Source organism: Pollicipes pollicipes, unplaced genomic scaffold (genome assembly GCF_011947565.3).
Source record: "Pollicipes pollicipes isolate AB1234 unplaced genomic scaffold, Ppol_2.1 Scaffold_6686;HRSCAF=7923_pilon_pilon_pilon, whole genome shotgun sequence".
Taxonomy (NCBI): Eukaryota; Metazoa; Arthropoda; class Thecostraca; order Pollicipedomorpha; family Pollicipedidae; genus Pollicipes; species Pollicipes pollicipes.
In genome coordinates, this window is record NW_023596921.1 from 27,982,456 (window position 1) to 27,994,786 (window position 12,331).

The window sequence follows — 12,331 nt, forward strand, 5'->3', positions numbered from 1 at the left end:
GTACAACAAAGCACGGCAACTAAATGTCTGCACCTTGCATTTACACCGCAGCGCAGCCTTGCAAACATACGCAATGCCTTGCTTGTTGATTCATCTCATTCGGATACTGTCAATCAGACGGTAAGCGAGTTCACACAGTGCCACTTGCCTTCCTGAAATCCTTTTGTACAACCATCTGAGGCATGCCGCTGCCAGAGGGTCCCTGCTGGGCCAGGCCTTGCTGCTGCAGCTGCTGCTGCTGCTGCGCCTGCTGCTGCTGCTGCGCCTGCTGCTGCTGCTGCTGCTGCTGCTGTTGCTGCTCCTGCTGGTGGTTGTGTCTTGGTGAGCGGCCCATGTCCACCGGCTGGTCATTACCATCCTGAGGAAAAAGAAGAACAGGTATGCTTAAGGCTTTGCATGGCTCACAAACACTGACGAACTGTGAGGTCACCAATGCAAAATGCCAATGCGTAGGCAACAAGAGCAATCAATGGCTTTTCGTAGACTAAAAAACGTGGACTAGCGCTACCGCATGCACAGTTTTGCTACATTTATGCATGAGTCTGCAATATATGTAGTTTTACCGCATGTTTTGAGCATGTAGGCTGGCTTTGCCATATGTACTCTATGGACGAAGTATAACATCATCGACTGTCAGTACGCCTCTTTCCAAAGCTCATTCACGGCGCCATATATCACCAAAGTGGCATTGAGAACTCTCCAAGTGCAAAATTTATGCTTGGAGCCGGTCTAAATTGTTCGTATCAGGCAGGCCACTGGAGTGTGACGACGGAGGCCATTGATCACACCGCATGCGGCCGGCTCGAGCCCCGACCCGGCCTGGTGCGCTTCCCTGCGCGCGCGCCTGGGCTGGGAGCGGAGGGTGCGGTGTGAGTGTAGTGCATGCGGGACCGGGGTCGGACGCTCCCACGCCGACAAGGTGCGTGTTAGCGCGCCTCCCCCTGAGTCAGCGGCCAGCTCACGGGGCTGGCCGCTGGCTCACGGCCGCCGCCGCCGCCGCCACCGCCGCGTCGCCGCCGACACGACGCCGCCGCCGCCGCCCGGGCCGGCCGAGCCGGGTCAGCGCCCACCCAGCGGTGCATCGAACGCCTCCGCGCCGTGCCGGCCGCCGCGGAAAAACATCGATCGTCGAAACCGGCGGCCGCAGCCGGCGGCGCCGCGTCGCCACCGGCGGCCTAATCTCGCGCGGCGCGCCGCGGTCGGCGGCCCGGCGCTGCCTCTGATTAGCCTCCAGCGGTGGCGGCAGCGGCGAGCTGATCATGGGCGCCCTCGTCGGCCCCAGCGGCCACGGTGGCTCGCGTGTCGCTCCCGACGTGGCGGGGCAGAGTCTAATGGTGCCCAGCGCTGGTGGGCCGCCAGCGCCGCCAGCGCCGACGCTCGCTCTGCTAAATGACACGGCGCCGGCGGCGGACGGGGCGGCTCGCCTAATGACGCCACCCCAAACGGGGCAGCCGCGCTAAGTGACTGCGGCGGCCGCGCGTTGTGGCTGCCCGTGTCTCCTCGCCAGTAGTCGGGCGTTGGCAGAGATGGCTGTCAACCGTGTCGAGCGCCATTGAGATGAAGTACATCGGTTTTATGTAGTCGACTCTCCTGTTTACGTTTTTTTCCACGCAGGTTATCCCCATTATGTGGTTTTGAACGGCCTGGGAAAATAAGATAGCATCCTTATCAAACCAACATATCTGAACATTTTTGTCAGACTGATAGATATTACAAGAAAAGTAATACCGTGTATCGGACTCGAATGTTTACAAGAATGACTTTCCCAAACCATTAATAGGAACGGCTCTTCCAAATTATTATTGATAATGACACTCCCACATCGGCTTTGAATTATCCTATCACGAAAACTATTAAGACGCATCCCTTCTTCTTTCACATTCATATATTTCGGGTTATATCGCTAAATCGTGTCACACTCTGACGGCGTCTCCTTACGGCATCGCTCACCGATATAAGAGGCCATATCTCGGCCTCAGTTGCTCCCTGGGCCAGTAATATCCATAATCCGGAGCCCCGCACAAATATCGGCAATATTTCATGCCCAGTCTCCCTCCCGCAGACACCGGAGAACAATATCTCCGACGCCGTGCCCTACCCGCTCCGCCCGCCGACATGGCCGGGGGCGTATCTGACGCGGCGCCGCGCCGGGGGCGCCGCGGCTCCAGCAGCTGTCTGCTGTTCCGGCCGCCTCTGCGGCTGTCAAAACGCCCTCGGGTCGATTATGTGTGCGGTCACGCACGAGCCCGGCAGGCGAGCCAGTGGGCGGTGCAGACACCGCCGCCGACTCCGCTCGTCCGCGGCAGGCCGGGACAGGGGCCAGGTCAAACGCAGGTCCGCAGCGCGGCAGAGCGGAGCAGAGCGGAGCAGGACGGCAGCTGCCGTGTTCTGACGGAGCTCTGAGCGTGGCCGTCGTCCGGCGGCGGACTGGAAGGCGCGACACCGCCAGATATCGGCCCTCCTGTAGCACCGATTGATGTGCCTGCCAGCCGACCCGAGCTGCGCGTAGCTCACTGGACCTCCCACTGCCCACTGCGACCGTGGTGAACGTACGGCTGACGCAAGTCTGCCATCCGCGCGCTGCCAGGCGAAATGTGCGTCCCTCACGGAGAAACAGAGTACGAAATTGTACTGTGCGCTCACAATGAAGGCGCGAAATCGTCAACGATTCGAAAATACTGTTCACAAGATCGAATGTAAGAAGTGATTTTATAATGCATGCGGAGGATCTATTAATGGGGTCAATTTTTTAGAAAAGCAATCGCTAAACTAGACATCCTTTGTAAAATGATTAAAATGATCCTATCGTTTTAATTGCACGTCAGCGCTGCTCTCCACGTGCAGCGGCCAGACGCGTCCGGCCGTGTCCCGACCACCGGCCCGCCTGGCGCGTGTTCCCGTTCCCGCTGACAGCGGCCGACGTCGGCGCCCTTCGCGCCGGATGTCCGACGACCTCGCGCGAGTCGTCTACGGCGCCGCGTCGGCTCCGTCTCGCCCGTCGACGGCGATGGCCCCGGAGGGGAGGGGCTGCCGTCCCCCGGGCCGCTCCCGGCGGCCCGTCCGCGGCGCGCAAGACGCACACGAAAGTCAATGCGCGCGTATTGAGCTAGGCGCCGCCGCCCGGGAAGCGAGCATGCTGGGGTGGCGGGGAGGGCTCAGGGTGACGTGGAGTGGGGGTCTGCCGGGCCGGCGGCAGCACCGAGTGCGACTTCACGTCGCCAAAGGCGCCAGACGCCGGCCGGAGTGGGGCATCTCGTTCATCTCGCAGCCGGACGGTCACCATGGCAACGGCCTCTGCCCTGCTGGATACGCCCTGCCGTGGGGCGGGGCTAAATTCGGACTGGCGGTTCCGCGACGGTCGCGCCGTTATAAAGCTGTCGGGCGCCAGCCGACCAGCGGTTCTGGGAAAGTGGCTATGTATTTGGCCACAACAATCGTAGGGCTGGAAGTGCTCACGTTAACGACTTTGGCCAAAAATACGTTGAGTGGACTGTATTCACGCTAATCTGACGTAAGTTAGTGTCGTGGCCCTAAATGCCGAGAAACTGCCTCAGATTTATGCGTTAAGCGCCGCATTTCTCTTCGTAGTCACACTTCATGACACGTTCCATCTAGTTCTCTCCTCCCCCATTCTCCACGCCTGTATTCAACCGCTTAAGTTTAACATTGCTACTGACGCATGTAAATAACCTAATGGTAAACAAACAATATTATAAATAAAATAAATACTTAACTCAGCAGTATCTGTCATCTTCTACTCACCCTTATTTGGAGCTTTGAGCTCATTTCAACTCGGCTGTGCTCCACAATTTGATCTATTATGCTGTATGTATGATGCAATTGATAACCACACTAGGTGAGGTGAAATAGCACGTGCCAATTACAATACAAAATGTAAATGCATATTACACCGTTCGTTGAGCCGTCCTTCAAGAGGGCAAGATTTCCTGACAGATATGAATCCTTTGTGTGAAATACTAATGCTTGTAACCTATGGTAGCAGACCGCATGAAAGTTGTTGAGACGCATGTGCAGACAAGCATGCCCAGAAACGCTCCGTTATACTAAATCGCAGTTGCCTGTGCGACGTGTAATTGATCGGATATTGGCCAAGTCTACTTGTAACTTACACGCTCATGCCTTGCCAATGAAGCAAGTGCTTCACGTTTGCAAGGGACATAGACTGAGTCAGCCGGATGTTAGTCTGCAAGAAAACACTCACTACTGTGACCTTACGAAGGTCTAAGACCTCGCTGCTCCTCACCTTCAATGCATTGGGCTGACGAGTTAGTCAATTTTCAAACACAGTCAAGCAAACCGAAGGTGTCACGTGACCAGGGATACAATACCGAGCGTTCAGTGACCCGGCCGCCAACGGCCGTTGCCCGTCGGTGATTGATTGGATAGGATATCATGCACGGCACTTCTTGACAAAAAAAAAACAAAACAGCATGGCTTTGTCCATCGTACGTCACCGTATCATGTTTTGCCTCTCCCCTAGCTCTCAAAGTTGGAACTTTCCTTTTAACCGTTTGGCGCTGTGTGGCAGGGACGACTTTGAAGGCGGCCTTGGCCTGCCATGTTGCTAGAGCGCTCTCAGAACTCCAACCTCAGCGCGGCGTGGCAGCGTAGAGGGCGCCCGAGTGCTTGGATTGCACTAAACTGAAGCGTGGCATGAGCGGCGCGGAGAAGCCTGCCCACTGCTGCGCGGCTGTACCGGAGCCGACGCCCGCACCCTACTCGTGCGCTCAGTCTCTCCACAGGGGCCCTCCTTGCCGCGCGTGGTGGCTTCACACGGATGGTGTAAGGGCCGTCAGCTCGCTCGTTTATCACCTTAAGTCTAAGTTTATAACGCGTGTCCCTCCAATGTAGTCATTACGTCCTGTTGCTGGCCGTGGCTGCCCGCGTCCGTGAAGACTCGCCAAGCAACAAAGAGCCGACCAGCGCTTCGCGGAATTGCCTGGCAGCGTTAGGAGAAACGAATACCTATATTCAAGGCACACTTGGTGCATCGGAAGTTGTTTACGTGCGAGGTTCGTGGAAGGCTCGAGCTGGCTAGTTGGGCTAGCACTTATTGTAATTTTTGGCGGCGGCCATAACGTGGACAACGTGGCCATAATGGTAGCACAATATGTGAGTCAACCATTAACACCTTTTGAATGTGGTTTAGACAATTAAGACTTGGTTGTGAATGGCAAATAGCTGGCACGCTGTTGGGTAGACAGCTAGACAGCTGTCATTCAGCATGTCACAATAGCCACTGCCTGGTGGAATTAGCTTTCAGCTGTCATAGCATGTGGTCAACGCATTGAAACGTTCTTGGGCCGATTTAAAAAGACCTGGTGCAAAGTAAGCAGTTGTTTTATGCTGCCTCCTGATACTGTGGGTGACCGTAGCACTGAAAAATATCACTTACATGAAAACTAAAAAAGCAACAATATTTGGATGTCATAAAGCATCTGTCACATAATTTTCATAGCGAAGGAAAATGCAAGGGAAAAATACTCACGTTTATGACCAGAAAGCCAGCAACAAGTGAGATTTCGTGGTACGAGCCCATGCAGATAATAACATAAATTTAATAGCAACAATTATAGCATGCACTTAAGACTTTAGTCACCAAGAAGTGGCAGTCAAAAATTTCAGGTAGACACCTTGAAATCACAAGACTGAGAAATTGCGATGATGTGCGATAACGCGACTAACAGCCATCAATTCTCCAGACTTAACGTACTAGAATGTCTACAGACACAGGGCAGGGCCTCCAATGGCTGTAATCTCCCGGCTTGAAAAATTCAGTCCCTGAAAATATGCTTAAATTGAGCACAAGCCTGTGGCGAAGCCCACGTCGCGTACTTTCGGGACATTTTGCGTGCGGAGAATATTGAAAAAGAATGGAGATCGACTGCGGCCAGATGTTACGAGTGGCATGCTGCGCCGCAGTACCTGCATACGGTTGGTATGCTGTGCCGCAGTGCCTGAATGCCGTGTACTGCTGGTATACTGCGTCGCACCGCCTGACTACGGTTTGCCAGTACAGCACGCTGGGCTGCAGCGCTTGCGTTCAACGATTCGCACATGTGGGTTTATGAGCAGCACGTACAATGTGCGGAAGTGGCTCCGCTTCGCAGAAAGCCAGCAACATTGTGCGCTTGCTTGCTTGCAAGGTGCGCTTGCTGGTGAGCTCTAAGCGGGTTTTCACGAGGCATTCGAACCATAAGATATTTTGGCAGCAACCGTGCAGGCGGACCCCGAAATGTTCGGGGCTGCTCATACGCCTAAAACCGGCGAGCCACGAGAAAGAAAGACGCAGTTCTCGTCCAGCCACGAGAAAGAAAGACGCAGTTCTCGTTGTTCGGCCGACCACATAGAATGCACCAATCCGTCTACGTCACACTCAGCCGTGTGCCAAATGTCATTGCAGCGTGGCAGGGAGCACCCAGACGTTTAGGGGTTTCTTCTTTACCAACACTATAAATCTAACGTTGACTTTCGTAAAAGTTAGTGGTTTCGCGCCCTCTTTATCTACTTTTCGATATGGTTGCTAAAACCATATCCAATATGATTGGATATGGGCTTAAGGCCACATCCAATTATATTAAGATATGGTTGTTAAGCCTATTTCCAATATGTTAGATTTCAATTAAAGTCTTTTGAAACTTGAAAGGTGCTAGACACAGACAGAATTAATATCAGGCCCAAACCTGATATGTCCAATCATATGTAAGGTCCAGTGAACAATCTTGAACTCATTGTTTCTCTTAGGTCCGCCGCCATAAGGGAGTGATAACAGTTTGTCTACCGGTGATTAGCCTGTTACGCCCTCCTAGTCCTTGAAATCTTACGTAAGTAAGCCAATGCACATGATCGTTCCGTAGATCTGTTTCTGATGTTTTTCTCTTGGCGGTGTAACCTAATACGTGTATATCCTTAATGTGGCAAAAAATGGCTTTAGTCGGCTCAAAAACACTACTGGCTCTTTCTTCCTTGTCAGATCAACTAGTCTCACCAATAAATGTCATAGTTAAGCTTTCAAGAAACGTGTAGGATCAACATCCATCCATAATGGAATCACGATGTTAGTGCCATGGCAAAGACTTTTTCCTACAAGAGTGCTAGGACACCTGTTATACGTAACATCACTTCTTTTGCAAATACTTACGTAGACTTGAACTTGAACTTCAACTTGAACTTAAACGCGACGTTACTTGTGCTGCAAATTTTATACACGATATGAGTGCTACACGACAAAATTTATGCTTCAAAAGCTTATAGACGTCATTGAATCTAGTGCAGAAACGTTAACAGTCTTCACTTATACGCGACATTTCTTCTGTTGCAAAAACTCATATACAATATGAGTGTAACAAAACAAAACGTATACTGTAAAAACTTATATTCGTCATTACTAATAAGGCAAAGACTTATACAATCTTTAGTTCCACACGACATTTCTTCTACCGCAGAAACGTATACACTACACGAGTACCACACGACAAAACATATACTGCAAGAACATATGCCAATTAGTACTTTTACAGGAAAGGCTTGACCCCAAGTCTTCATTGTAGCACTGATGTCGCGTATAAGTATTTGCGTTAGAAGTCATCCCGTGCATAAAAAAATGGCCGTTTAAGTATTTTCACTTGAGGTAATGACGGGTGTAGGTTCTTCAAGCATAAGTTTGTCGTGTGGCACTAATGTTACGTATAAGTCTTGGCAATGGAAGTGAAGTCGTATACATGCAATGACTGTGTTTACTTATGCAAAAAAGTAATCACAAGCATACATTCCCGAAGCATAAGCTTTGTCGTGTAGGACTGATGTCGCGCATAAGCTTTTGTAGTAGAAATAATGTCGTGTATGAGTGTTGACTGTAATAATGTTTGTAGCACAAGTAATGACGAGCACAAGTTTTTGCAGTGCAAGTCTTGTGGTATAGCACTAACGTCGAGTACAAGTACTGGCAGTAAAAGTAATGCCGCAACTTTCCTGTCGGTAGGAGTTTTTGTTGTCACTCTAACGACGTGGAACCGTCCAAACTTGACCCAGGGCTCACTTTTGGACGGATGTGGATATGGACGTACAGAATTCAATCAACGTGGAAACATCACTGTCTTCGTTGATTTAAGTTTGTACGCGCGTGACGCAGATTTCATTCACAGCTTTCTGTATAGGCGTCGTAGTAAAGCAGCCGCATGTGAAACTCAGCTGTCATAGCAACACCACTGCTGCCTTGCGATCGTGGCGCATTTAGCCACATTCATACAAGTGGCGCTCCAGTGAAAGAGAACCCCAAGTAAACCTCACTGAATTACCCCGCCCCGCTCTCCTCTTAACTCAAACACCGGGCATTCGTTCTCAACCGTAGCCTCACGCACGCGCGGTGCACCCCAACAGGGGTCCTCACCATCGCGAAGCGGCGAGCACGAGCCGACAGCGGCGGCCACACATCAGCAGTGGCCACACATCAGCAGTGGTCACACATCAGCGGTGGCCACGCATCAGCAGCGGCGACACATCGACAGCGTCCACGCATCAGCGGCGGCCACACATCAGCAGTGGCCACACATCAGCAGTGGTCACACATCAGCGGTGGCCACACATCAGCAGCGGCGACATATCGGCAGCGTCCACACATCAGCGGCGTCCACACATCAGCAGCGGTCACACAATAGCAGCGGTCACACATTAGCAGCGGCCACACATCGGCAGCGTCTACAAATCAGCAGCGGCCACACATAAGCGGCGGTCATACATCAGCAGCGGCCATACCTCAGTAGCGGCCACACATCAGTGGCATCGATATATCAGCAGCGGCTACACATCACCAGCGTCCACATATCATCGGCGGCTACACATCAGCAGCGACCAAACATCAGCAGCAGTCACACTCCAGCGGTGCCCACGCGTCGCCAGAGGCAACATGTCAGCGGCGGTCAGACGGTCAGACATCAACAGCGGTCACAAATCAGAAGCAGCTGCTCATAAGCAGCCGTCACACATCGGAAGTGGCTACACATAAGCAGCGGCTATACATCAGCGGCGGTCGACACAGCGTGATGCAGCGCGTCCGGGCCGACAGCGGCGGCCGCACATCAGCGGCGGCCACACATCGGCGGCGGCCGACACAGCGTGATGCAGCGCGTCCGGGCCGACAGCGGCGGCCGCACATCAGCGGCGGCCACACATCGGTGGCGGCCGACACAGCGTGATGCAGCGCGCCCGGGCCGACAGCGGCGGCCACACATCAGCAGTCGCTGGACGCGCCGCCGGGCCGGACACCATCGCTCAGCCGGTCCGTCGGGACCGTGGGAGCCGTAGCTGGTGGGTGGCGGCTGCCCAGCGTACCTGCGACTCCAGCCGAGAGACGGCCGAGAGGCGGCGACCACACCGTCGCGACGTGAGGAAGGGTGGACGCCGGATGAGTCCGGAAAAGCGTCCGGGGTCTCACCAGCACCGAAATGAAGGGGGGGGGGATCGGAGCGAGGACGAAGACAGAGGTGTAGTTAAATGGAGAGAAGGATGGAATAAAAATGGAGATAATGGCATGAAGCAAGGACTGAGAAAGGAAAAAACCAGGAGAGGATGGGACGGGGCGGCATACAGAGACGGAAGCCCATACCGACACGGTGGAAAACAGATGCAGATGCAGAGGAAGAGGGACAGAAAGAAGAATAAAGAGAAAGAGTGGGAGAGAGAAAGGGGTACGGTGAATATAAAAAATGTGCAAAAATATTCGCAGGGAAGGCAGAGCAGGCTCGAATAAATAGAAGAACAAGCATGCACGGAAGAAAACTGGGTATGTATCATGGGTCAGCGTCCCATCCACATTGGTATACAATAATGTTCACGAGAATAGGCGCACAAATTACCGGCAGCACTGGTGCCGGCCGGACTGCCGCGCCGGTGTAATAGCGCGGTGGTGCCGCTCGTCACGGCACTTGGAGCGGCGACACGGCTGCGCCGGTAAAATTGGACCCGAGTGATCTACGAGCCCAGCGAGAGTGACCGGGCACCGCCCCTGGCAACAGTCCGATATTGGGCTGGCTCGTTCTGCTCAACAGCCACCGGGTGCCGAAGCCTCTCGTGAACGGATCCCCTAGCGACGGCGCCGGCGGGCTCGGCACTGTCACGTGCTCCTGGTGTCGGCGCGCGCCGTGCGGCCGCCGGCGGAGCGGAGCCGTCGCCATGGAGACCGACGCCGGGCGGGCCGATCGAATACCTGACAGCAATCGGGCCGAGGCGTCGTAAGTGGGCGCTCGTTCTCTCCCGCGTCCGACGTCACCGCGCCGGGGCCGAGGCGGGGCGCCGCGCGGTGCCGCCTCCGTCACGGCCGGACCGACACCGACACGGGCCCGTCACGACACGCGTGACACCGGCCGGACCGACACCGACACGGGCTCGTCACGACACGCGTGACACCGGCCGGACCGACACCGACACGGGCCCGTCACGACACGCGTGACACCGGCCGGACCGACACCGACACGGGCCCGTCACGACACGCGTGACACCGGCCGGACCGACACCGACACGGGCCCGTCACGACACGCGTGACACCGGCGGGACCGCTGTTGCTACCCCGGCGAGACGACCACCGGGCCGCCGCCGGCACGCATCGACCGGCGGGTCGCGGAAATGACCTCGCTCAGAGAGGCGCCCGGCAGGCGGCTCGGCGCGCCCGGAGGCGGCGGCCGGCCGCGACGCGCGGCCCGGGCCGGGCTTAGCGGTCGAGGTGCGACACCGGTCGCTCGTCGTGAGACGGCCGGCTCGGCGCCACCTTAAGCCCCGCCTGTAGAGATACGGAAATGGAAGCTGGCGGGCGAGAGGCTGTGTTAAAGCCGTGGAATGGCTGGCAATTCCGGATGCTGGCGAGAGCGAGAGAGTTGTAGGGTCGTGTTAGGTGGCATTTAGGAATGCATTGGTGGTGTTTAATGCGTTATATAGGGCGAGTGAGTCGTTATGAGCGTAACCATCAATGTCGATGCCGTGACCAGTCTGTTACCACTGCACAACACCGCATTCAAAAGGTTGGCGACCACAATTGAAAAAAGACCGCTCGTGCCATGCCACAGCCTTTTATCCAACCACTTTGGCACCAGTCGGTAATGTGATGGCACAGATACAAGCGTAAAACAAGTCCGTTTCATCATTAATTACCGGCTTAATTAGACGGATTATGGTCCGAACTAACACTTGATTGGACTGTGGATCGGGTCTATCGCCAATTAATAATAAACTGCGCTAAAAAAACCGTCTCATAATATGCGGTAAACGGTTATTGTACGTTGATGGGCTTTGGCCGCAGAAGTGCTTCACAAATCACGGCTGTGTGCTAACCGTTATTTTACATGGCTTCCGAGCCATAAACCAAAGCTGGTGAACGAAGGCCAAAGTGGGAGCTTCGTGCAGCCTCAGCCGAAGGGAAGACAATCAACAGTGCTGCTGTATGGACTGCGAGAGTTGAAGTACAGGTCCAAAAAAATAATCTGGTCTTGCGTTTAACATCTTCATCATGTGCCAAAACATACATATGCCAATATCTATTGTAATATTTCGAAACTTTTGCTGAAATAACAACAAGGGTGGCAAGAAAATGTCCACTGAACAGATGAATGTAATCCTCATGCAGGCAATTGTATTGGAAAATTGATTTATTTTTCCTCCATCAGGCGACATAATTACGTACAATAACACTAGTGACTTCTCGGTTAGTGGTGCCAAAAATCAACTAAACGTCTACCCTGCACATCTCGCCGAAGCATGTAGGGATTTGTGTCATTCCGGTGTTACAAATGCGCAAGGCCCACTTCATTAACGGTCACTGTTGTACATTTGCCAGTTTGCTGGTCTCTCACGGCGAATGATAAACACAATGGCTTCAGTACGCATCACTGCACATGTGGATTCAACTGCCATATAAGGCATCCAATTTCCGTGGTGGCAAAGATAATTGGCGTCCGTTGAGAAGGTCAAATGGAAAATGTCGAATGGTAAAAAGCCAAATGGAAAAAAGTCAAGGAAAAAGTCGAGATACAAAATGCCATCAAGAATGAAAGTCGACAGGGCTGATAGTCGAAAGACAAAGGTGTTAAGGAAGATAAGTGCATTTTTTCTACATAGTCCTTTTCTACTTCGATTTTTTTGTCGTGAACCGGAGAAAGCACATGCGACAAGTGGCGGCGCCATCTAGGACGTCACCGCCCAGTGTCTCGGCTAGCCAGAACACCGGGCTATTTCTATCTTCATATCCTCATTAGGACCACTATGCCTGGCAGACACGTGGGTTCGTGTAACAGAGGTGATGGCTACGTGACTCATCAAAGAC

General features: G+C 53.6%; 1 protein-coding gene across 1 annotated transcript in view; it reads right to left on the reverse strand.

Annotated features, from left to right (window-relative positions):
• LOC119108147 (rho GTPase-activating protein 100F) overlaps positions 1-12,331 on the reverse strand; it is a 36,287-nt gene that overhangs the window by 14,849 nt on the left and 9,107 nt on the right. Inside the window, exon 3 of the mRNA XM_037231725.1 lies at positions 149-358. Within this exon, the coding sequence (XP_037087620.1) occupies positions 149-358 (210 nt within the window). The remainder of the gene's footprint in view (positions 1-148; positions 359-12,331) is intronic.